This window comes from Phycodurus eques, chromosome 12 (genome assembly GCF_024500275.1).
Source record: "Phycodurus eques isolate BA_2022a chromosome 12, UOR_Pequ_1.1, whole genome shotgun sequence".
NCBI lineage: Eukaryota > Metazoa > Chordata > Actinopteri > Syngnathiformes > Syngnathidae > Phycodurus > Phycodurus eques.
Genome location: NC_084536.1, coordinates 3698647 through 3725818, shown reverse-complemented (window position 1 = coordinate 3725818; position 27172 = coordinate 3698647). Strand labels below are relative to the sequence as shown.

The 27172-nt window shown below is 44.0% G+C and overlaps 1 protein-coding gene across 4 annotated transcripts in view; it reads left to right on the top strand.

Annotated features, from left to right (window-relative positions):
• Nucleotides 1–1253: 1253 nt before the first annotated feature.
• The window catches only part of st6gal2a (ST6 beta-galactosamide alpha-2,6-sialyltranferase 2a), a 35192-nt gene continuing 9273 nt past the window's right edge, over nt 1254–27172 (top strand). The window contains exons 1-6 of one of the 4 annotated variants that reach the window (XM_061691866.1): nt 1254–1397; nt 15868–15904; nt 16034–16994; nt 20922–21019; nt 21453–21554; nt 23383–23557. In XM_061691866.1, coding sequence (XP_061547850.1) covers nt 16070–16994; nt 20922–21019; nt 21453–21554; nt 23383–23557 — 1300 coding nt within the window. In that variant the 5' untranslated portion in view covers nt 1254–1397; nt 15868–15904; nt 16034–16069. Of the gene's footprint in view, nt 1398–7331; nt 8439–15867; nt 15905–15975; nt 16995–20921; nt 21020–21452; nt 21555–23382; nt 23558–27172 lie in introns of those variants that run through there. The other 3 variants (XM_061691864.1, XM_061691867.1, XM_061691865.1) reach the window with 3 other exon arrangements.

Below are 27172 nucleotides of genomic sequence, written 5' to 3'. Positions count from 1 at the left end.
GGTTTCTAAGCACCTATTGGAACTTTAAACATCGGCAATGTCTTTAACCTCTTTCAACATACCATGTCGCCAAAGAGCCACTAACAATGACAACGGACGCTGTTTAGGCTTTGTTGATGTTTCGGTCTATCATTGTATTCGCATCAATAAATGACATTACACATATTTAACTTCTGTCCGAAGACACCGGCTACAAAGAAAACAACATTTTAGCAAGTTTGGCCTCAAACAATCCCGTCCTCAATCTTAATTATGCTCGTTAGCGTAGCAGTGACAGGAAGCCAACTATCCCATTTTCCGCGTTGGCCATGTGATATTCCGCAATGACGAGAGCGAGAAAAATCGGTTGCTGCAGCAAAGTGGAGACTCTGGACAAGTATAGCGCTGCAGTTTCTCGAGTGAATGCCCAGCAACCGGGCAAGCAGTCGTTAGCATGTGTCCTTGATTTGGTCATTTCTAGCTGTGTAGCATCAAATGTTAGCAATGGGGCTCAACCAATTAGCGACCAGCGACGATTTGCCTCACCGATATGGCAAACCTGGCCGACCAGGTAATACAAAGAGCACCTTGTAGTACCTGCAAGTACCTACTTTTGCTCATTGAAAAGCGTCTGCCGGCCAACAAGGTACCAGGCAGCAAGAAAACGTGGCGTCATCGTTAGCGTCGGTTCTCAAAAAGTCCACAAATCGCGACTATCATTTCGTTCGCCATTGTTTCAGGCCGCTGCGAACGATGCAGCGTATGCGCGACGGCGGTCGGCTGCTGCGCGACGCGGCGTCACACGAATTGGAATTGAATTGCGTAAATGATTAGCGAATCTACGTCACGACGACGCGGAATTCTGATTCGCTCGTTTTTCAAGCTTTTCAAAGGCTATTGCATGCAATCAACAAAGTGCATACATGTCAAACTGGAAAAAAAATAAAAAATAAAAAAATGTCACAGACTCATTTGGACATCAAGCAGGAGGAAAAAAAAGGATTTTGATGACCTTTAAAAAAAGTGACAGTGCCAACTAGAGCCCTGGCATGCACATTACGTCTTTTCCAGCCATTTTTGTATTTCTTTACCAAAAGACGCAGCAGTACAACAACGTTGATTTTCTTTGATATTTTCCTCACCGGCTGCTTTAACACCCACCGCCGTCTCGCCAGCCCCCCCTCGTTTGTAGCTTTGTGCAGCTCCTCCGCCGCTCCGCCCCTCACACTCAGATGCGCATGCAAAAAAAAAAAAAAAAAAAAAGGCAGAGAAAAGAAAACGGGTCCAGCAGCAACTATGTGACAGACAGACAACGCGGACCATCAGGCACCTGCGGTGGCACAACCGAGCCGCCAGCGGACGGCCGCGGCAGCAGCAACCAACCCTACCCGCCCCCCACCCCCCGCAGCGCCTTTTAGGTAAGCTGTTTTTTTTGTCTTTTCGTTTTTGTTTTTTTTTTTGTTGTTGTTGTTGTTCTGTTCCGACATCCGCCGGCTCTTGTTCCCATTCAAAACGCGCCGCGTTCGCTGCATGTGCGTGTGTGGAAGAGAGCCTCTGGCCGCACACACACAAAACACACGCGCACACAAAACAACAACAACGACGTTTGAATGAATTGCATGTCGTGCACGAGGTCTTTGTCCCGGTTGCGCGCACCAAGCTGCATTCCCACACGAGGAGCGCGTGCGTGCCACCAGACGAGCGTGCACGCTGGGGCAATTCAAACATATTAGATCATATGCAAAGCTGACCCCCCCCCACCCCCCCAAGGAAGAATTCCTCCTCGTGGGTTAGCGTTGTCGTTGGTTATCTGCGCGTGCACTTCGCTTCACACAACTTGGCCACAATACGCAAACATGTTTATGTTATGACGTACGTGTGTTATCTTTGAATAAAATACAGATCAAAGGGCTAACTAACTGCAGTTTATGTTGGATGAAGGACATATACTGTCATACTGCGTGGGGATAAAACTAGATGCCCTCTTTATGCGCAGTCTTTTTAACCGTAGACGGGGTCCAGTAAGACCGCATTTGATTTAACCTGGCATCTGGTTTTACGTGCTTCTGTATGTGCGTTCAGATGGGATCAGCAGACAACTTAAAACTCATTCACTGCCAGCCTTCCGGTTAACGTGGATATTTGACTTCTATAGCCGTCAATGGCAGTGAATGTTAAATGTCCATGTGAAGAGAGCCGGCCGAAGTGTCTGCACCTTGACGTCTTTGGTGAAATACTGCTATTATACGTTGCCGTCATTTGCCATTCATTCAATTCATTTGCAGGGCTGTGTAAGTGCTTCAGAAGACACTGCTGTTTTGGTTAGCAACAGAATTCAAATAGGCTCAGCGGTCAACCTATAAATGTCATTTTCCTTTTTCTTTTCGTTCCTTGCACAACTACACTAATGTACTCCAAAGGGGTGATTGCCAGACTCTCTCTCTAAAACAAAAAAAACCAATACATTTCTGTCTTTTATTTTTATTTGTTTCACTGTTAATCTGATAATACTCATATTAAACTACTCAAAGTGTGACTTGGTCCATTCCAGTCCTTATTTTAGTAACAGGAGTTAGCAAATCAATGAAATATTGCCACATGGCATTTATGCTAATAGCATGTTAACACTAAGTACATTATTTAAAAAAATAAATAAAAAATCATAATAACATGAAAATAAAAGTGAACAAGACTCTGCCAAGATTTTAACCTCACCAGTCATAGTTGAAATAAATGAGTGAACTTCCTTTTGAGGATCTGAATGATGCAACGTCCTGCGGAGGATGCGACTCGTGGAATATAATAATAATAATAATAAATCAACATTTTCAGAGGTGTAGCGAACAGTAGTTCAGCGTGTTTTTAAGTGTGCGACTTGGCTTTGAAGCGCTCGCACGTCTGTCACCTACAGGAAACTGGCGGTTTATCGTGCTGCGCTGTCAAGACGTATGTGGGGAATCAAATGGTCTTGCTGTGGAGGAGGCGTGTGCTGGATGTGATATTCCACTAAAAATACACACGCACGCACGCACGCACGCACGCACACACACACACACACACACACACACACTCGCATCGTGTTTTGTACGCCACTTTATGAAATGTGCACTTGATGCGATGTAACTTAGTTGGTAACCTCGCATGAGTAGAAAGTCAATGTTTTGAGCAGCTGCTCTTTTGTCTAATATAAGAGAGGTGTCCAACTCAAGGCTCGGGGGGGAGGCCAGATCCAGGCCGCCACAAAATTGCAAACGGGCTTGACTTTTAACTCATTTACGGCCAGTCATTTTCAAAGCAGTTTCCCATGTTGGCAGCCGTTTGAAAGCATTTTGAATGGCCTTTCAAGACGCACGGGATGTTGTGTTCTGTGACCATATAAGCGCCGAACATACGAAAAGAAAGCGCAGACTCTCTTCTTTAACCAGAAAAGAAATAGGTAGTAATCAGCAGTCGGTTGCTTTCACCTGTGACACCGGTTTCTGGCCAAAAAGTGTAGAAAACGAGCATTTAGTGAAAAAAACAAACAAACCAAAAACCATGTCAGGCACAGCAATGACTTTGACACTAATATATAATCATTTTGTGACACCTCAAATCATAAAACAACATAAGGTGAGAAAGAGCTTTTGCTGGCAAAATAATAATTGATCTAAAGATGTTCAACTACGAAATGTGCCCGAAGCCCGTTTTCATAGTTCGTATCTGTCCTTGCACAATCAGACAAAAAAAAAAAAATAAATAAATAAAAAGGCATGCGCCGGAAGGCATATTTTCGTGTACATGCCTGAGTGGGACAAACGTGCCAGTTGGCACGAGGCGAACACGACGACGCAAGCCCTTGTTAGTGCAGCAGATGTGCAAAATGGCTTGCGAAGCACAAATGGCTCGAGAGGTGAAAACGGTAAATGAGCGGCCGGAAGAGGACCGATGATTTTGAAGGCCGACCGGCTGCCACGACGCAGCGCTGCTCGAAATGTAGTAACTGACGAAATGTAAAATTGGAGTCAGTGATGACCCGATAAGATAGTTAGTCACAGACTGAGCGGCCTCATTAGCGGGGAGAAGGCCACTTGCGTGTGCAATGAGTGAAGGTTTTTTTTTTTTGCTTTCATTCCCTCTGCTTGCGTTTGTCAAACTCTGAACCCTAACTCTTAACCTGAACTTAATTAAAAGTACCAGAAAGGAGTTACGCTGCTTCATGTGAAAAAAGAGGTGAAAATAACAGCTTCAAAATCATTTGGAACGTTGACTTTTGGCCGCGAGGTCACCGTGTCCACAATCCCAAAGAGTTGAGACCGGAGAACGGCTCATTTGCGTCCACGTCGCCACAACAACGGGAGTGAGCGTGGAGTTGAAGTCCCAGTGGACTTCCTCCCCCCGCTCGTATCAAACGCCGGCCCGCCGGGGACGTCCGCGCGCTCCCTTAGCGGGATTTATGGGCCACGACGCGAGGCGGCGCGCGGCCGTATTTCCCGCGTAAGTCCTTGCCGCTGGCGCGGTGAAAGGCTGGCGTCGGGAGCCGACGTCCCCTGATGCGCTCTGCGAGGTCGGGATGATTCAACTTTTCTCTTTCTCCCTGTGTCTTTTCATCTGATTTATTTTCTCTTTTTGAAAGGGGACGTTACTCTCCAAACATTAGCGTGGCTCTTCTTTTTTCCTGACCCATGCTGTCTGCTGCATCCTTGACTGAAATCTCCCTCCTGCTCGAGCACCGAACGTAGATGGATGAACGGCGTCTGCCGCTCGAAGAAGTCAGAAGGACATTGTTCCCTCGAGGACTAAACGAAACGCATCCTCTGCTCCTGCAATTACGCGGAGCTCGAGCACTTCACCGGAGGCGCTAATTGGCGGCGCGGTGACCTCGGTGTGCTTGTTGCCGTTGATCTTTGCAGCAAAAAAAAAAGGCCAATTGCGCAACGATTATTCAGTTTATGGCAATAAAAGTCCAAAAGAAGGAATTGGAAAGATCCCGGGACAAAACAAGGGTGAACATAGAAGCCACCGTGGAAGCGGAGAGGCCACATCCAGCTGAGAGGATTCAAAACCGACGCGGAATTAGCATCAATTCTGCTCGACTCCTTTTGATTTTTAATTGATTGTCATATACCGGAATATAAAACCTCAAATGAATAACATTTGGTGTTATAGTAACACTCTGTTACGAACAAGCGGAGACATTTTTCCAAAGACACCTCCAATCATAACGCCAAAATATCGATATAGCAGTTTATTTTCTCTTTCGTTGCGGGATCGATCAACAGCAATATATGTTGCTAACCAAAACAGCAGCGTGTAAATAGTCTCTCGGATGAATTTACAACTAACCACTGCGCAGGATGAAAGATGTTCTCATGTTACGTGGAGATGTCGTCTTTAACGACGCGTACCGTTCCGGTAGACTCCCGTTCTCCAATTGTACGCTACAGGAAGCTAGACAACTTCATTTCTGTCCATGGGCCGCGTATTATTATACCGTTGGCAAATATTGATGGCGTTAGTCTACAATTCCTACCTCGAACAACTGCAATAATCGAAACGCAAACAGCAACTACAGTAACAAATGCATATTATTACATGAATACAGGCTTTCCTGTTCTGAATGTTACCAGTGGTTTTCATTCATGAGCGTGTTAAATCTGACTCGAGGAACCATTCAAATGACATGGCGAAGATTTACTTTTGATCCGTTCAGAACGGAGGCACATACAACCGCCTTAATTAAATCTGAACGCCTACAATTCAATCCCACGTTGATTTTTTTGGGTGGCGCAAAAACTTCAAATCATAGATAGTCCAAATACTTCTGGGACTAACTATAAACCAGGTGGGAGTTGTGAAAGTTCTCACCTCCCTGCAACACTCGAGCGGTTTGTTAATGGGTGTAGTTGGCCTCCTAAGAGCAGGATTAATGGGTTTCACAGCACTCGTTTGAAGAAATGGACTTTTGCATTGCATTGCTGGTGGAATCGGTGTTGCGGTTATCGGAGGAAAGCGGCTTAATCTGCCTCAGTGGGATCACTTTGTAATGGAGTTTGTGCTCCCTGGTCTGACCTTGGCGGACTCTGTTTTACGTGTCTAATCCTTCCACGGTCCAAAGAAAATAGATCCTGTTTTGTTTTTTCCTCATCAGCACATTTTGATTGAGTAGTTTTGAACAATGGAGGTGTCGAAAAAGGAAGATAAGGGGTAAGAAACACGATTGCATCAGAAAAAGCCCCCCGAACATCCATCCGTCCACTCGGAACTGCTTATCCTCACGGTGCTGGCGCCTATCCCAGCTGACTTTGGGCGAAAGGCGGGGCCAGTGTTGCCACAGTTACCTTGAAAAAGTCACTTTACTGATTACTTGAGTTTAAAAGTAATTTACTGTCATTTCCCCCGAAGTTGACCTTTTTTTTCCCCCCTGGAAAACCCTTCTACCTATGTATAATGCATTTTACCAATGCTTAATTTTTCTTTACCCATATGATCAAAACTTGAAATATCATGTGTATTTTGTTTGGTTTTTTTCCAAATAATGATTCTGAAGTTAAGCACTTGATTTGAACACGTAATACTTTTTTTTAATTTACGTGCTCTCATTTTGAAATGTACAGCCCTACTTTTATTGAGTAAATTAGAAAACACACGGTTGTGCTCATGTGTTTTATTACCCAGGCAGAATTTGTAAGCTGGGTACAATTCTTTACAGAAAACATGAAGGACGAGGCGAAACGCATTTAATTTTATTTCAATGGGATTCAAATTAAATGCGCAAGCATTGTTATTCAACAAAGCATATCAATAAAGAAATTAACGATGGTTGTTGTTCAGTCATCAGTCATATAAAAAAAAATGAATACATTAAATACAAATAAATAATCAATTAAAAAAAACATTTCACAAATCCTGCCAGGGTATGTAAACGTATGAGCACAACTGTACATACAGTATATGCAGTCATACGTACCCTTGTCATATTGGAATGAAAGTGTAGGCTACACATATTCTATAACCACTAGGTGGCGGTGGCATTTTGTAATGAAAGTGTACAGCTTTTTCGTAACCACTAGATGGCGGCATAAAATGAGTTTTCTTTTCCATTTGCCCCTACACCTATGTATAATGCGAACTATTGACTTGACAATTGTTTTCGGGGGGAAATTGCGTATTATACACGAGAAACTATGGTAGTTACTTTGTTGATTGCTTCATTGAAAAAGTAACAAGGTTAGTAAAAAGTAACTTTTTAGTTAGTTTCAGCAGCTGCCATGTGGCAGGAGTACCTCTTATCCACAGTACAAAAAAGCATGATCTTAACCGTACCCATTACTTGGTAATGTACACCACACAAGTTACACAATGATGTCATTAACATGAAGCAATAACTTCAATATTAGTGTAATTGAAGCCACATTAAATCAGCAACTTAGTGCAAACTTAACATGCCAGCACAATACAGTAAGTTCCTAAACGTAAACATTTAACCGACAATAATATACAGTCATAATAAATTCTATTGCTGCATGACGTTTGTTTCCCGTTAATCTAGTCGGGAGATGATTCTTTTTTCCCCCCCCCCCCAACCCAATTTTACAAATGTATGTACTTTGGGGGTCACATGAACAAGAGCAATGTATAAAACAACAGCAAAGAGCAGAGGTTCTTAAAAGTGTGCTTTGGTGCAGGCTCGCACTTGCGCTACATGGAAGAATGCCAATTAAATGTTCAGAACTGCGTATTGTTCCAGGGGGTTCAACTTTTTTTATTTGTTATTTCCCTTCAAATACTGTGTATAATCATAAATAATACTTTTATATGATGGTTGGTACACTTGTGCAATCAGTTTTTTGTGTTTTTTTTAAGAAATGTATACCGATCATAAGGTTGTGGTAATGCTCCAAATGACTTGGTTCTCCCAGGGGAAGAGACAATCTTGTTCACAGGGGGAAAAAAAACAATCATGTTTTGTTGTTTTTGCAAATATCACATGCATCAATCGAAACTATGGCAATGCCATCGTCATGTTGTACCTACTCCAAACATTTGGCGACCAAATCGTGGGCACGAGCCCTGGCATCACCAACCGGGGGGGGGGGTACGTTGACGCACTCGACACGTTTGTTCTTTGCTCGGTAGAGGACGCAAAACAAAGAAACTAAAACGTCCCTTTTGAAATGTTTCACGTGACGCGCGCTTTGTCACGGCCTCGTGCAGCCGACATGACACAGCTGCACCTTTTGCGCTGGTTGCCGTGTTGAAAGCCGATTAACGTTATAGAGAACGCGCTCATTCTGGCGTCTGTGAGCATTTTTTGAACGTAAATGCGCGTTCGTTCGAGAGTGCCACGTTTTGTTCGGGACTTGCCAGGGCAAACCCGTCCGAGCGCACGATATACGAGCCTTCGTATGTCGGCGGATAAACGCCGGATGTGGCAACCGATCCGGCGCGGCCACGTCGCGGGTGCTTGAGAAGGCGAGGTACGTTCAGGGACACTGCGTAAATGGGAGGGCGTGTGTTCTTTTGTAATACGGACAGCACACAGTTGTAAATAACTATATAAATAAATTGCCCTAGGAAAATTATCATTGTATTAAACTCACACTGTCATATGTTTTGTAACATAAACATAGACGAATTATTTTGTTAATTTAGTCAGCAAGAGCTGCGAGGAAAGCAAAGTTATCGATGTTCTTTCGCCATTGTTCCTCTCGTACTGTTGTTGTTGTGTTTTTGTTTGCACATTAAGGACACAAGTCCTGTTTTTGTATTAATTCCTCATTTTCAAACAAGCAACAAGGTTTTCCTCCTGTTTTTGAAATTGAAGGCTGAAAGCTTGAGTTGAACATTTTCAATGATAGCACTATGAACTGAACTAGTTCCATTTTTGGCACAGTCAACTGAACTCTGAACTAGCTGGCGTAGGAAATGATTAAAATGGACACTTGGTTCGTCGCAACGATGAACTACAGCGGCCTCTCCGGAATGGCCGCAAAAAAAAAAAAAAAGCGAAGTTGTTTTTATACTCTGCGGTAATAACAAAACTCCCGTTGCCTTGGCAAACCAACGCGGACTAGAATTTCTTTCTCGGGGTTCATTAAAGGATGAGAGCGCTGCAGTCAATGTAGCCGCAGCGAGTCCTGAGCTTTGAAAAGTACGCTTTGATGTCCTCCTTCATGTTTCAGCATCCCCCGCGCCGATTGCAATTTTATCCAAATATTTCTTCTGTATGGGAAGAGAAATGTGCAGCTGTTTGTATTGCCTTGAGCACGAGCACGGTACGCGATAAGCCTGTGATAATTATGGAATGTATAGTTCTATTCTAGTTTTAGCAATAGTCACTTGATGGCGTGGCGTGACGAATGGATGGAAAAAGGACGGATGGAAAATCGTCATGATTTATTTCTTTGTGAAGATCTTTGGGAGACTTTTATTTCATTTTTTTAACCTCATAAATTCAATGTAATTCAAAAAGAGTGTTGACAAAGCCGATTGATTTCTCCAACCAGTTTTTATCGTACGTACTGCATCGTATGTACAAATGGTCAATTTCACATTTTGTTTTTCATAAATCAATACTATTGATCTGTCCCCGTGTCGTCCATTATTATTATTATTATTTAACATATTAACCAATTTCCAGTATTAACAAGCTTGAGAACAAATCTAACTCGCTTGAAAGCTAAACTGTCTGAATGTTTGGATATATCATTTTTTTTTTTTAACAATAAAGAGTGAAAATAGGTTAAATACATATAAGTGAAGCTCTTGTTAAAAACATATAGGTGTAATGCTCGTCGGGTGCAGAAGGAAGCGCTTCAGCCCACAGCGATACCGCAAATGCGTCTTGATTCATTTCCACCGATGACACTGCTGAGTCATCGCATCATTTTTTATTTTTACATTTTTTTTTTTTTTTATTGCCATCACTCGTGGCTGTAAAACCTTTTTGAGAAAGACTTTGGGAAGATGACGTGAGCCCCGTCCCGTGTTTGTTTCCTGAAAATACCTGCATCGTGATTTTGGAGATGCCAGGATTGTGCCCAACATCGACCGCATACAACAACATAAAGAATGCCGAGTGGGCTACATTGTGATCATCTACAGCCACGCGGTTGTACTTTATTGTGTCAATTCTTTTTCCACTCACTTATCAAAATACGGTGAGCCCTCGCCTATTTGCGGTTCGATAATCGACCTATTTGTGTGGGGTTTTTTTTGGGTGTTTTTTGTGTGGAACATATCCTCAGCTATTCACTGATTTTGTGCTATTTCCACAAGGTGGCGCCAAAGCCCTGGATAATAGCAAAGTAGTGATTGTTGTCAAGGAGACCCAACATATACGGCGACTTGAGAGACGTAACGTCTTTGTATGTCGGGGAGGAGCTACGTTTAGCCTGGGCTGTTAGTGGAAGTTACCTAGAGTCTTTGTGCACAGGTTAGGGTTGGGTTCGGTGACTCGAGGTAAAGGCAAACTTGATTCGCAGTGCTGACGAAATCATATATATTTAAAGAATATCTCAAGTTGTTTTAATGACGAAACACTCAAAGCTTTTTAAAGATTTCACACAATCGACAGAATTCCTATCATCGTTCCATCAAGGAAATCGACTGTCATGCCCATCCCCACTCCTCAATTTCATCCTTTCGTTTCCTTTTATGCCCGGCAACAGCGGTCACATGCGCTTAATATATTCATTGAGCCAACGTGTGATCATGACCCTGAACATAAGTTCTTGTCAGCGTGCTCGAAGGCAAACAAAGTAGCCGTTACACAATCCGGAGCGCGGGAAGCGGTGCCAGATCCAACGGGTCTGAAGACCAGCGGGCCCGTACTTGCTGGGAATGAGGTCACTCGGCGGTTTCAAATCATTCCTTTCTGTTTTGTGCGCGTCGCGTCATGGAGGTGCATCCCACCCTCCAAGTACGATTCTTGGCAAAGGCGCGCGCGCGGTGCCAAGCGATGCAAATCGACGTGCGAACAACGAAGAGAAGCTTAATCCGATCTTGTGTACTTTCTCGCATCTTCCCACTGGTGGCACGTTACAAAAATACAGTCATGAAGCTAGGCGCTTACTCACATGCCAGGCTAGGTCCATCGTGTGTGTGCGCGCGTATAATGTGCTTTTTTAATTCAATTCAGCCTTTAATTAAAAAAAAAAAAAAAAAAAATCAGACAGATGAATCGATTATTGAAATAATCTCCAGTTGCAGTCCTATATCGTAGCAATAGTTGGCCAAATACTGTTACTTAAGTAAACGTAATTGTCCTTGTCAAGGGCATATTTGGAGGATTTGATTCATCTTGCTCAGATTGTAGATTGTCGACGCACCTGCATGGAGCACAGACTGTGTGTAATTGTCGCCAATTCTGTGTTGTGTTCAAAGTCTCCGGAAAAGTCCCGTCACACACGTTCATTCATTTACGCTGGTGTTTTTTGTGCACAGTAACGCTGCTGCCTCGCAGCAACGTGGAGTACCTGTTTTGTTTGTCGCCCGCTTCCGCTGCTCAGAGGCGACTGTAGAAGCTTTACTTTATTTTCGGAGATGCCGGCAAAAAAAAAAAGCTCCACTTTGGGTCTTCAATACTTTATGAAGAACAAAGGCATCGGTCAGTGTTTTAGTCAGCGCAACGCTTACTCGTGTGGTTATGCAGTCTGCACAAGAAGGGACGGCGTGTTCCCTTTGTAGAAACAAGCAGGATTGCTGTTGGATTCCTCAGGTTTTTTTTTTTTTTTATCGCAAACATTAAACACTAGATATTGATGTAGATCTGTCAAATCTTTTGAGTTCAAATCTGATGGGAAAACAACTTGAACATCAGAAACCAGTTTCTGGCTAATTGTGTTGCTCGAAAGCAGTGCTTGAAAAAAATAAATAAAGGGCATCGTACTGTCACTTGACAGTATTGAAGCGTATAGAAATTGCATAAAATCCACAGTGGTGTGCGAAAGGGATTTTGTAAAACTGCTAAGGTTTGAAGCCAATTGCACTTTTTGGAGGGAAACGGTATTAGAATTGGGCAGCACGGTAAACAAGTGGTTCGTCTGCCTCATCCTTGAGGTTGACGGTTCGAATTTCAGTTCTTTGTGGAGTTAGCATGTTCTCGCTTTGCTTGTGTGGGCTTTCTGCATGTTAGGTCAATTAAAGGCTGCGAATTGCTCACAGGCACGAACGTGAGTGTCAATTGTCGTCGATACGGGGTCCTGAAATGGGCTAGCAACTCGTCCGCGGTGTACCCAGCCCTTCGTCCAAAGTCGGGCGGCGCGGGCCCCCAGCCCACCTGAGAGCCTAAAGAGGACCAGCGCAATCGGAAAGAAAATCCCAAACCTTGGGACAATCTCTGAGCCTGTTTGAGAAATGTTCAGGGCACGCTGACACAACCTTCGGTGCACTGCTCAGAAAAGTCATAACACGTGGAGACACGTTTTGGCAAATGGACATATGAAAATATTTCCATACGAAGGGGTTCAGCAGAACTGCCTAGAAAATGAGTGGAAGACGATTGAGTCGCTTCTCGGCGCAGAAGGAAACTTTGAATGTCTTGACGGACGATATCTTTAAGACTTAGAACCAACCTGGGGAGCAGATAGGGTGTTAGCGAGCTGCTGTCGCAACCATCTGTAAAATTTGGACTGCACCCATATTACGAGTTTAGACAGGATGGCTTCGATCGGAATCATCACCAAATCGTAGCAAGCGCATGGCAGAATGTTGTCATTAAGATTCATGCGTTGTTCCCTGTGAATGTTAGGAACAACTTGAAAATATTCCAATAACAGTTTTCAGTGTGAGGGTGGGATTGGAGCCCGTTGGGTTTATAAAAGTTTACCGTCAGAAATAGGCGCACTGCAGCAAAGTGGAGACTGTGGACTAGAATACTGTACTATATAAACATAGCAACGTTAGCGGCGGATGCCTGTTTAGCACATCGGCCTCAACACTTCTGGGGACCCGGGCCCGAATCCAGCCTTCCCTGTGTAAAGCTCACAAAAAAAAATTGAAAATAATAATAATAAATGGCTTTGTTGTTTGTGAAGTATTTAACTGCAGTTGAGGATACATTTAAATGTGCTTTAAAAAAACACCCCAAGTAGTTTTTTTTTGGTATTTTTTTGAATAGCACTCACACTTGGTACAAGTCAAAACATCCACTCATTATCTGAGAGTCGTGATTGGATGCTTTAAGCCCCAACCTTTTTTTCATGTCCCTGAAGTAGGACTGCCGATATTGTCCCTTAAAGTACCGTGCGTGACAAAACTGGCACAGGTGCCGTAAGTGCTGTGGTTTTGCCGATTATGCAAGCCCGCAATCATCTGCGGGGGTTAGGTACGCAAAGAGGGTCTTGTTCTGACGCGGCTGATGCCGTCCCGTCTGCGTAATGAGGACGACGATTACACGGAACAGAACATTGCCGGAACAAGTCATGGAAAAGATTTTTTTCTTTTGTGGTTTGCCTCCGCTCGGGGACCCGCCTGTCCATTCGTGAGCGTCAATGGAAAGACCGCCCCCCTTAGATATCCTCCCTTGCGTTGACATTGAGAACCGGTACGGAATGACATTTCCCCCCCCCCCCCCCCCCCCCCGATTCAATTCTGGACTTCCCTCTGGGTCGTCCCACGTCCTCCCGCCTGTATGTTAGACTGTAAACCTGACCCTGTGATTGACTGATGGGTCTGTCCAGGGGTGTACCCCACCTGGGAGAGGCTCCGTTCCGCCCCCCCCCGTAGCGCTGCACAGGATACGCGGTATAGAAAATGGATGGATGGATGGATGGATGGATGGAATGACTCCCTTGAATATAGAACCGCAAACAGACGGTGGACTGATGAGTAGTCCCACTTACGGCACAGTTTCGCTGAGCTTGCAATTGCATCGTGAGCTAATAGTTAGCACGTTGATCTCACAGCTCTGAATTCATTACATTATTAGGACATCGTTCTTTTTATTTTTACTTGTATATGTGTCTGTCTGTCTGTCTGGATTGGGGACTGATTTGAATTCATGGAAAGGACTACGAGTTGCCTGCCATAGTTCGAAAAGCGCTCGATAAATGAAGCTCGATGCGATCCAAACAAAAAACAAAAAAGAAAACCGATTCACCGAAGACTCCGTTTGAGCTTCGCAAATCCAATAAACGTATTTGTTTGACACGTCTTCAGCAAATTCCACTAAGACCTCAAGTAATTCCTCGTAAGCTGTAATGATAGAACATTTTGTCCTCCCAAAAAAACGTAACCCTCAACATAAGAAGAAGCCAAAAACGCATCTTGAGAAGAGAACGGAACACGCAGCTCAGTGAGCATTAGTTTGACTTACATGATGTAAAAGCCGAATTCCGTAAATACATTCGTCTTGCTCTCAAGGTGGCTAACCCATCATTTCGGGGCTTTTATTTTTGCATACTGTTGCCGTGTTTCCCCATGGTTTTGCGGCAAGCCTCGCAGAAGGCCGCCCTCCGCTCCCGCCTCTCCCGTCAGCGCGCTTGTGTTGTTGCACGCTCGCCGAACGACCCCCCCCCCCCCCCCCGAGGCTTTTGCAAAGCACGTCACTTTCGATATGTGCGTCTTGAGTCTTTGGAATCTCTGCGCTTCGGCCCGCTTGAGCGAGTTCAGCGCCTGAGCTTTGGCCGCCGGTGTGGCCGAGGGCTCGAGGCGTGCGAGCGGATGTGGACCTGGATGTGGAGGGTTAAAAGGGGGTCGGGGAGGTTCGGGGGGGGGGGGGGGGGTTTGGTTTATGTCAGCGACACTTGGGATCGTTTTTGCTGTACTCTGCAAGTCCTGGCAGGACCGACAGGAAGCTGTAATTACGAGAGGTTTCACTGACAAGACCGCCACCCCCCCATCCCCTGAGAAAAGCCTATGTCACATTAAGAGGCCATATTTTTCTAATTTGGTTTGGCTGAGTAGGTTGCGGTGCTGCGATGTGTATTTAAAGCTTCGCTCACCCACTTCCTTGACTGGCTACAGTAGAAGCTCATATTCCAACTCAATTGAAAAGACTTTTACAATGATTTATTTACAATTATAACCAATTAACATTGGATTATTTTGTTTCCACAATGCAAAGTTTTGCCATCATTAAAAGCTTCAACTTAAACTCAAATATTTTATTTGGACACCTGGGAGCAGTTTCAGATTGAGGAAGAAAAAAAAAAAAAAAAGCAAAATGCCTTCTTTAAATGCTCGCCACATTACAGGGTACATCTCAATAAATTAGAATATGGTCGAAAAGTCACTTCCTACCTATTTTCTACATTAAAACTCCTTTTCATCGTTTCTTGATGTTTGGAACATAATACGTTCGTGATGATTCAGCATATACTTGGAGCACTCATAATATAATTTGTGGGAAGGTGTCCCGTGGTCGTGCTTTTATTGGGAAGTAAAGAACAGCGGCAGCCGATTCCGATGCTAAGAAAGAGAGGTTTTCACCTTTACCCCAATTTGCTGAGGCCATTTTCCATTTTCCTGCGCCCCACATGTCACATGCATGCGTTCGCACCTCCTCTCCACCCTCCTGGCGGCTTGGCACCCTTTAACGTTGGCAGCCCATCGAACAGCAAATGATCATTTGCGGCTCTCAGCAGGCGACGCGGAAGACTGTATTTATTTTTGACGGGTGCGAGATTCTTTTTCCTCGTAGGAATGACGGAGGAAAGTCAATTTGAGGCACGCAAGCCATGGGGAATGGTTGTCTTTGTCAGGGGCCATAAATAATCATGTATCTCCAATTTTCTGGGATTAGAAACACGCACCGTTTGGCAATCGAGGCTTTTTTTCATGAACTTCAACTGTCTGGTATTTAGCAGTTAATTACCAGTTAACTGCAATTACTTAATGATATTCTTTTGACATTTGAATCCATTTTTTTTTTTGGGTACTCATTAGTTCCACTTTTGTTTGCAGGATCTCGTTGTGTGATGAACTAGAATCTTCCTCTGAGGTGAGTTGAAGTCACAATGCGGACGTACCAGAGCAGATCTTCTTTCCTTCTGCTCCTGCTTTCTCCTCCAGGCTGACATCTGGGCTGACCCCCGCCCTCCCCCGCCCCCTCTCCTCTCTCCCGCTTCAGCTGCAGAGCTTTGTTGTCAGTCAACCCCGTTTAGGAATGAAGTCCAGCATGAGGCAGTGGCGGAGGCTCGCGCTGGTGGGAATCCTGGCCTGGGGCCTCATCTTTCTCACCCTTTTTTCCTACTTCCTGGACGCCCGCGTCAACGAGTTGCTTACCTCCGCCGGGTCCCTGCTGTCCCAGCCCCCCGATACCCGCCGCCTGACCTCCATCCAGGCCTCCCGTCAGCAGAACGGCGTCGCGGCCTCCGGCTCGACCGCGACCTCGCCGGGAGATGTGCCGGTAACGGAGCCTCGCACCGGCTCGGAGGTGAACAGCGCGGCCCACGGCAGCCAGGAGAGCAGTCGCCAAGACTACCTGGACCCGCAGACTCTGGCGGCCTGGTCTTCCTTCGGCACAGAGGATGTGGGCTCTCACGCAGACCCGGTGGCCCAGAGTCACGAGGGGCCTTCCCAGACTGCGGGACATCAAAACCGTGCGAGCAGCTCAAAGCCCCGTGAAGGAGAAGGGGAAGATGAGCGAGAGAGTGCAGATGAAGAAAAGGGGAACGAAACCAAGACCGAAGGTGTCAGGAGGGCCGCCGATGCCTCCTCCGACTTCTCCAAGTCGCCGTCAGTGTTGAAGCACCTGTGGCAGGGCCGCTTGTCCGCCGACATGCTGGACCCTTGGCTGCAGCAGGTCCAGAAAGGGTTCTTGAATGCCAACAGCCATCACGTGGCCTACAAGGGGCCCCGCCGGGCCTCTCAAAGTGCCAAGGAGCTGCTGTGTCAGATGAAGACTCGGGCCCCGCTGAGCACGGTAGACGGGTCGGAGGAGCCGTTCTCCTCATTGCGATGGGCCCGCCTGGTGCCCTTTCTCCCATTGGAGCAGCTGCACAGGTCTCGGGGCGGGAGCAGCTTCAGGACCTGCGCCGTGGTCTCCTCCGCTGGCTCCATACTACGATCGGGACTGGGCAGAGAGATCGGTGAGTCGTCTTGCAGTCGCTTTAGTTTGGTGTCACTTGCTGAATAATTGCTTGAATTTGAAACACACGAGCTAACAATCTCATCGGAATTGCATGTGAATGCGGAGTCGATCTGCTGGATAAAACGTCCGCTGGATCGGACGCGGTATCTTGCATCACTTGTTTCTGTATCTCAAATCCGGGGTCACTTTCTAAATAATCACTCAGTTACCAACACGCTACTGAAATGCTCATAGGAATTGCAGAGTTGCCATCAATTAAGGTGATGTCACAGTGGAGTCTGTTGTGGTTGCTGAAATTTCAGTTGCGTTCAAGGTCGCTCACTTTCTGGGTAATTGCTTGAATTTCAAAGCGAACAAAAATTCTCCTAGGAATTGCCAATGTGAATGCTAATGCTCAAGTCTGCTGGATAAACCGTTCGCTGGATCATACGCAGCGTTCCTTGTCGTTCCTTCGATTTGATTTACACGCGGGGTCACTTCCTGAATGATTATTTTATTATTCAATTCCATATTTCACTGGAAGTAGACATTGACATTTTCATAGGAATTGCCGAGATGACTTGACGTACCGAAACAAAGCTGCAAATTGAATCGTTCAGTTTGGTGGTGCGCTCAATGTAAATTCCTCAGTCGTCACTTCAGACCTTTGAACGTGAACTCATCGAAATCACGCGCCGATGCTTGCCGTCGATCTGAAGCGTAAAACATTCATTCCTTTAGTGCAGTATTTCAACATCTTAGCATAATTCTCTCTGCTCTGTGGGAACAACAAATATTAGCAAATATGATTGGAGATCACCCCATTGAAATAAAACATTACATCATTTTAATCATATACTGTAGAATATATATTGATTTAAAATTGAATACGTACAATATCTGCACATGTATTACCGGTAGTATTTTTTAAAATGATTATTGAGGCTTGTGGCATTGATATCTTTCAATGCATCATTATGTCCAAATCGTGCGAAATGAGAGAATGTGAGCTGCACGCACGCATCGAAGATTCGTCGCCAAAAAAAAAAAAAAAAAAAGACATTGGCTGCGGTGTAAGGGGAGGATGTACGTACGGCGAGTTGTCACGTAGTTGTCGTGTCTGTCGCTGCGGTCGACGGCTAACAGGAAGCGGCGGCGATTTGCTGACGTGCGGGAAAGTGAGCACGCTCGTGAGCCGTTTCAAATATTTGGTATGCTGTAGTCTGCTACGTGAGAGGGACGGTTTATGAGCGACAGCGCTCAGCATGACGCAGCGTACTCCGAGGCCACTGCAAACCGCAGCGTTAGGGAGCGAGCCCTGCCGCACCACGCATCTAGCATGTACACAGTCGTGAACCAATGTTACATAAACGACTGGATGCAGTATTGGCGGGCGCACTAGCCTAAATAACCCAAACTGATGTGACATCACACATGGGCTAACAAACGTGTGCTCTCGCACTTTACACAAACCTCAATAGTTTTTCCGGCAAATAACGGTAGGTTCACTAAAAAAAAATGTGCAAATAGTCCAATTTGCCAACGTGCTTGGGTTGCGCACACCTTCGGAATGTGTCCACACTCTGGTTGGTAGATGGGGGAGCTTGGCAGCCTTGAGGAAAAGTGTGGAGAGAGTGAAATCCATGACAGATGGCTCACTCAGAAAAATAAAGGGGGGGCAACCCCCCCCCCCCCCCCCCCCTCACCAAGCCCCCCTTCTGGCAACCCATCAGGTGTCTTTACATCACAATGAGCCTCTTTGAATCTTATTCCTGAATACATTATACATGTTTCTGCTAACGTCACCAGCATGAAGACTTCTTGCACTTGATCGATTCTGGCGGCTCTGCATTGAAAAAAGTCCTTGAAAGACCCGGAAAGTCGACACCTGTGTGATGTCAAATATATCATGCATTCATTAACCGTTGTTGATGAAATGATCTATCTTATATATCTCTGAATAGATAAGAGACGTCCGCTCTAGCTGTAATTACCCCCCCCCCCCCCCGCCCGCAGTACATGTTGCGGTAGACGTGGCGACTGTAAAGCTGACATTGATGCTTTGAAGGACGACAAATGTCGGAGAGCTACCCTTCTGAGTGACGCACAATATATACAAAAATCAAATAGCGCGTCCTTATAAAAACATAGTCATGACATCATGAAATAGAAAGTAAAGAATTGAACATTCAATGGGCATTATGCCGCTCCTTCAGTGTAAGCTCCTTGGCCAGTATTATAGATATATGATATTATATGATGCTGCTGATAATAATAATAGTAGATTATATATCTATTTTTGTCATATATATTTTTTTAAAAAATACACCTGTGTATTGTTTTATTATCTTTAGATGGGGGAAGTGATATGGAAAAAAAATAGCTGAGCTTTTGCAGCTCTTAATGAAATGTAACAAAAATTGTAATGGAAATTTCCAAAAGCAACTGTCATTGAATGACACATTTTCTCCCAGTAATGTAATAGATTATGATATTAAAAAAAAAATGTTATTCAATTACTTAATCTCATTAGATGTGATTACGTACTCCCTAACACTGATTTAATATTGTTGTTAACAGTAAAAAGCGCACTTGCTCACAAACACAGGAAGTTGGTATCACACACACATGCACGCATGGGCCAACTGTTAAAAGTCTAAAAGCAGTCAAATATATATATATATATATATATATATTTTTTTTTTTGAAATTGTAGGTGCTTCTTTCTTCATTGACAACTCGTGCGTGCTTCCCAATGCCAAAGAGCAGACGCATATTCATCATCTTGCCATAAGTCTTGATTTGACTCGACTTGAATTAATTTAACTTTTATCCTACTTTCATTTTTTTTTTTATATAAATAAACTTAATTCAAGCGTCGGGATCCAACCCACTAGTTGCATGCTAAAATGTTGCCTTTGCATTGATAACAATACTTTTGTTTTGTTTTGTTTGTTTGTTTTTTTGTTTGGCACCGTCAGAGGTATTCATTTACCAACGTGCTTATTATTGTGCTTGTGGGTTTAAAATGGTGTGGCCTCAGGCTGAGGAAATGCGTGCTTATGAAATGTAAACGCGTTGTACATACTACGGACTTCTTCTACACGCTCTATTCGATTGTGTTGCTTGAAGGGTGGACAATTCACGAGCTTCACGGTGCATTGTGCAAAGGAGCTTTACTGCCACCGCGTGGACATCACAAGGCTCAGCAGCTTCAGATCCACAGCAAGTTGTTCTCACGTTCAAACACTCACTTGGGGCAACTTATTTTGTTTCGTTCGTTGAGCTGGATATTTTTTATATTAGTTAGTTTAATGTTAGTATAATAACATCCGTTTTGGTAATGATCTGGATAAGGGGTGCGTTGTTGTTGTTATTATTTAGAATATCTGAAGCTGCAGTCAATTGTGTTGACCACACGGTGGCAGTAATGCATTGCAGTGTATTGTATTTTACGGGAGTCCTTGTTTATTTTTCTTATTTCATTTCTGGGCTTCAATAATGAAATACACGTATACATGACTATCTTAATTTTTTAAAAATATTTATTGATACAGTCATATGTATTTTGTTATTTTTGGCTTTGATGATTAATGTATTTACTTACAATTATTAAAGGTTAATAATATGTATTCATAAGTATATGTATGTTTGAATTTTAGAAGGCCCACGAATAAAAGTTTAAGCTAAAATAATCAAATGGTCACATTTTTGTTAATTTATCGTCCATAATACCTTTCATATTCATTGTTAAATTCATATGTATACATTTATTATTCATTTTTTTATTGTATTAAATTAAATCTAAAGAAAAATACAATTAGGATTAATGATATTCTTCTTTTTTTTAAATGAATCTTCTAGTCATCGTCACGGGTAAAAACAACGACGACAACAAAAGCAGCAGTTTGTCAGTTCACGCGATTGCCGACGTGTGTGATTTCAGATGCTCACGACGCTGTGATGAGGCTCAACGCGGCGCCCACTGAGGGTTACGAGAAAGACGTGGGCAACAAGACCACCATACGCGTCATCAACTCAAAGGTGAGAACATGAATAGTAACGATGAGGTTGATATCCTGGCGAGGAACGCATCATGAATTTGGATTTGGAAAAGTCTAGCATGTTAGATTTGTTTTTTTTTTTGGGGGGGGGGGGGGGGGGGGGATATCGTCCGGGTAGTGTGACATGACTGCAACAACCCTGCGATAGCACACTTCGACCTCGACCAATAAAATTGCGTTGCTCTTTGTTGTCAACACACGCACAAACCAATGTTTACCAAAGCTTTGTACAAAATAAAAAAACCTGGATGACACAATTTACAGAACAGCTCTGTGTCGATATTGAAATTCCCAAGTGTTATGTGTTTTCGTGTTATGCGGGCTGCCGTAATAAGTTGAATCTTTTTGTGTGTGTGTCCCCTCCCCAACGGTTTGATGTGGTACTTCAAAAGCATGTCCACTGTCCTCAACAGGTTATTGTCAGTCCAAAGCACCACTTCAAGACCAGTTCTCTTTACAAGAATGTAACCTTGGTGGCCTGGGACCCTCCGCCTTACTCGCTCAACTTGCACAAGGTTGGCTCATGCACACATTAATTACATCAGCATCTTTACCATTTAAGGGTCTCCAAAAGTATCATCCAACAACACTATATGCCAGAAGAATTAAAAACTAATAACATAAAGAAAAAAAAAAAAAAAAAAAACAAACAAACACCAATGAATGATTATTTTGGAGCAGCAACGTCGTCCTGAGTACGACCAAAAAAAGAAAAGAAAAAAAGACGGATGTCATTTTGGTGATCATTGACTGCTCCCTCACCCTCCACCTGACCTTCTTCCCTGCAGGACTTTTGTTCCTCTTTTCTCTCCTTATCTCATTTAACGGGCCACCAAATGATCGCTTCGCTCCCCGAATTTGCTGTGCTCCTCATTTTTCGGTCAATTTGGGCGCCGAATACATTTACTTCCAAGACACTAAGACACCATTTTTGACTTGACAGCCGGATTTTATGATACCATAAATTCTGCTGAGTATTAAATGTTATATAAATTAAAGGCTTTAGCCCACCACTTACTTCACAATTTGAATGACCTTTTTCAAAGCAGTCATTGTGACATTGTAAAATAGCAAGAATTAAACAAAGGTGACGATCTGGATAAAGGTTATAGGGATTTATTTTCAGCGTGTCTAGGGGTGTCAAACTAGTTTTTGTCACGGGCCACATGGTAGTTCGGGTTTTCCTCAGCGGGCCCTTATGACTGTGAACCCATTTCAATGCATGATCGCTTCCTATTATTACATACACAAAAATCAGATGGATAACTCGTTTAGAAAAGAATACAGTAAAAATGCTTGCAATATCTCAATGTTAATAAAAGTGACGATACCTGAAGTTGAGGCAGATGTTGATAATAATCGGATAAATTGTTTCCCATCCACAAGACATCTTCGCTGTTCTTCCCGAACAAAAATATTTTCATTCCAAGATGAGACAGGGACAAGAGTCCGCACGTGCAAAATGAGGTTGGAAGTGATGTCACTGGAATTCATCAATCCATCGCAGTTCGTCTCAGGTCTGATAAACATCATTCATTATGCATTTACAGAATTTAGATATAGATTTACTCAAAGCCAAAATTGTGTACAAGGAGGGAAATTCAATGGCTGTAGTACAAAGTAGAAATAATAAAATCGTCTTCGGTTTGGAAATGAAAACAAACTTCTCATCGTGGATTTGCAGGAAGAATCAATTTGCCCGAATCGTACTTCTTCAGCGACGCCCAGCAGACATTTTTCATTTGCGCATAATAGAGTAGACGTTCAGGAGGCTCATCAGTCTTTGACGGTTTATATCTCAGATGAATTCTTGTCAGAGGCGCCGATTTCCTACTGGCGCCAATATATTCATGCACTCTCGCCTATACATACAACTCCTGTCCAAAATTGCCTTCCCGCTATGAAAATTGCCGCCTATTCGGTGTAAAATAAGGGAAAGGATAAACTATGACTTTAGATGAAGCATTAACTCACCTGTGGCGCAGTGAGTCAATTGCAGCATTGATGTTTTCCTGTTGGGTTTGTTTGTGAGACGTCATTAAACCTTTCCACACTTCAAACGAGTGGCAGATCACTGACGAGCGAGAGTCGACGTCATCTGATTTAAAACTATTGATATTTGTTTTTTTTTGGGGGGGGGGGCAACTGTTTCAAATGCCGGGGTGGTGCCCTCCCTCCATTCCATTGATGCCAACGATAGAAAGTTTGATACAAAGTTTGTGGTCAATGCTTTACTGTATTTACTGCTGTGAAAATTCCTCATTCCAACATTGGTGGCCAAAGATTCTTCACAGCACTGTAACGTGTACACCCCCCCCCCCCCCCCCCCCTCTCTTTTGCCAGTGGTTCACCAGTCCAGACTTCAACCTGTTCGTTCCGTACATGGACCACCGCAAGTCCCATCCCGACCAGCCCTTCTACATCCTCCATCCCAGGTACCTTTGGGGCCTCTGGGATGTGATTCAGGGCAACACTCTGGTGAACATCCAGCCCAACCCTCCCTCAACTGGCTTCATAGGTGAGCATATCTCATATGCGTGCGCTCACTGGCACGTGTAGAATCCTCAGCAAGCACACCATTTCGGTCTGGGCTGGGTCCATCAGATGAGAGGAGTGTCAAATAGTCATAAAACGACAACTGCTTACCATTACAGTTTTCCCCACTATATCGCTGTTCATCGCTCGTGCGCCTGGAAATCCCCGCTATATATAATATATATATATATATATATAACGCTGCCGTATATAGTGATTTTTGTTGTTGTTGTCTTTTTAGTTTTGTACGTTTTTATAGTATACTTACTGTAATGGCCCTGCCACGTGGGGAAAGGTGAGTCACAGTCGCTGGTGCACTTTTCAAGTGTTTATTAAACATCAGGAGAACAGTAAAACATCAAAACAATGATCACACTCGCACAGGTGCTGCTGTCGGCGCCAGTTAGTTCACGGACGGACTCACCTCTTCAAAGTATACAGTAAATCCCCGCTATATCGCGGTTCAAGCTTCACGCCGTCGCAATTTTGCGTTTTTATTTTTATTTTCTTATTTTTTTTGAAAATAGCATCATGTGTATTTTTTTAAGAATTATTTTCATATATATATTTTTTTACCAGTTAACTACACGTAGTGTCTACGGGATGCAAACACTGTCGATAGTTTTGCCACTTTTTTATCCATTGCTCTCTTTCAATATATTTTTATATTAATACCATATTATAATAATATAATAATATTACACTGTTATTGTATTATTATTATTTACTTGAAATGTGTGTGTGTGTGTATTGTTTTAAAAGTGTGAATACCCTCAAACAACTCAAAATAAAAAAAAAAAAATCTTCATTTTTATAATATATATTTGTTTTATATTTCTATGTCGAGGATTTTCACTAATTGCGGGGTGCTCTGGAACATAACCACCGCGATGGTTTACTGTGCAGTACTCCCTCGTTTATCGCGGGGTTTAGGTTTGGGACCACCCCTGCAACCTGTGAAATGTGCAAAGTACCATCCACATATTTCTTTCTGTATACATATTTTAAATCTGTATGAATCTTCCCCACGCTCCTATTAACATTTACCATACTCTGAAAAACACTTTCCATACTCACCTTTTAAACTCTTAAACATACAGTAATGCACATTAGTACTCTACACTATGTCCATTTTATTCCTTGTAATACGTTTTGGAATTCATATTTCTTTAAAAGTTTCAATGTTTTAAGCTAGGAAGTGTTTCTTTTCCCACCCCAAAATATTTACAGTATCCAAAATCCCACGAGGTTTGTTTCGAAACACAACATGGTTTGGTTGAACATGCAATGTCTTATTCTCTTTGTTTCATGTTTAGTTTAAGAGTAAACTTCACTGGGAGTGGCAATAAACAGCTTGAAGCAAGCACACTTGACTTCTTTTTGACGTCTTCCAAACTTCTCAAATACAAATCGAATGTAATTGTTAATTCGGAAATATTTTTTATAGAATGACAGTGTACAAATAACGCAAATGTTTTGACTTACTGAGTGAGTTAGCGATGACCCATGCAGACAGTAGCTCCAAATATGTCGTATTGCTGTTTCCTCTGTTCTTTTATCTTTCCGTTTCCACAAAGACTGGCCCTATGTGCATACACGCACTTGCACGTTTAGCCACCCTGCGCTCAATCTTAACATCTGAGCCGAGATGGACTGGAGACTAATCTCACATGCGCTCCCTCGTCATCAGAATCAGAATCATCTTTAGTTGCCAAGTATGTCCACAAGAAAAAACACAAGGAATTTGTCTCCGGTAGTTGGAGCCGCTCTAGTACGACAACAGTCAGTCAATTGACAAGAGAACACTTTGGAAACACAGACATTGAGAAAAACAGTCACTGAGCAATAAAGGGTTGCTAGTTATCTGGTAATGCCGGTACAATTTATTTATGTATTTATTTGGACAATTGTGCAAAAAGATGGCAGAGTCCTCTAGCACTTAGAGCAGTTCGAATGACTAATCTCGCAATAGTCCGGTGCAATGAGCAATGTGCAAAGGGCGCCGAGACCTGGGAAGGAGTGTATGCAGTTTAAAGTGACGAGTAGCGCGGTAATCTGGGACAATGTCGATTGTGCAAATGTTGCAGATACTCCTCAATCAGTGTGCAAGTGGGGCAGATGCTACTCTGGCATGAGTGGCCAGTATTGGTCAACAACAGATACGTGGCGAGACTACTACAGTGAGTGCACGAGTAATATATCATTGGCCCGACAGAAATGTGACAACAAACTCAAGACAAAAAAATTGCCAGCATGTTGCAGTGGAATTGTAAGTTAACTGTTTAAGAAGTTCATGGCAAGAGGGAAGAAGCTGTTGGAATGTCTGCTAGTTCTAGTTTGCATTGATCGGTAGCGCCTACCTGAGGGAAGGGGCCGGAAGAGCCGGTGACCGGGATGCGGAGGGTCCGAGAGCATTTTGCACGCTCTTGTCTTAGTTCTGGCAGCGTGCAAGTCCTCAAGGGTAGGTAGGGGGGTACCGACAATCCTTTCAGCAGTTTTGATAGTCCGTTGCAGTCGGAGTTTGTCCTTTTTCGTAGCAGCACCAAACCAGACTGTGACGGAAGAACACAGGACCGATTCGATGACCGCTGTGTAGAACTGCCTCAGCAGCTCCCGTGGCAGGCCGAGAAGCCGCAGGAAGTACATCCTCTGCTGGGCCTTTTTGAGGACGGAGTTGACGTTGATCGTCCACTTCAGGCCCTGAGAGACTGTAATTCCCAGGAACTTGAAGGTCTCGACGGTAGACACCACGCAGCTGGACGGCGTGAGGGGCAGCTGTGGCGAAGGATGCCTCCTCATGTCCACGATTATCTCTACAGTCTTGAGCGTCTTCAGCTCCGGGTTGCGTCGGCCGCACCGCAGCTCCGATTCCTGCCGATATGCAGACTCGTCACCGTCCTTGATGAGGCCGATGACAGCGGTGTCATCTGCAAACTCTGGAGTTTGACAGCCGGGTGCGTCGAGGTGCAGTCGTTCGTGTAGAGAGAGAAGAGCAGCGGGGGGAGGACACAACCTAGGGGTGCCCCAGTGCTGATGCTGCGTGTGGATGAGGTGACCTCCGCAGCCTCACCTGCTGTGTCCTGCCCGTCAGGAAGCTGTAAATCCACTGGCAGATGGCAGGCGAGACGCTGCGCTGGAGAAGCGTGGAGTGTTCTAGGATGAGGTGCAGTCCCATGTTGACTGCATCATCCGCAGACCTGTTCGCTCGGTAGGCAGTCTACTATCATCGCAGTCAACATGCGTGTTCTGCTCGCTCCTCCTCGCCACATTTGTCACATCTATATTTTGTTTCCTCTAAAGAGCCCCGAATGTCAAACTCTCGCAGTTGTCTCTCACAGTAGGTGACGTTATGTCTGCGGCTGTCGCCCTCAGCAGTCCAATTTTCACTCCTCGACAGTGAAAACGCCCACAGAGTCGATCACGGCATTTTACGTTGCTGCAATTTGTCAGTGATGTTCAATACACAGAGCACAGAAACAGAGTAGACTGAACCAAAACGTTGCAATTTCATTTTTTGCAATTAATTTTGTGAATACTAACAGGCGCACATTGTCACTCGCGCGACAAATGAAAAAAATCTTTTCCGTCTTATTAATGG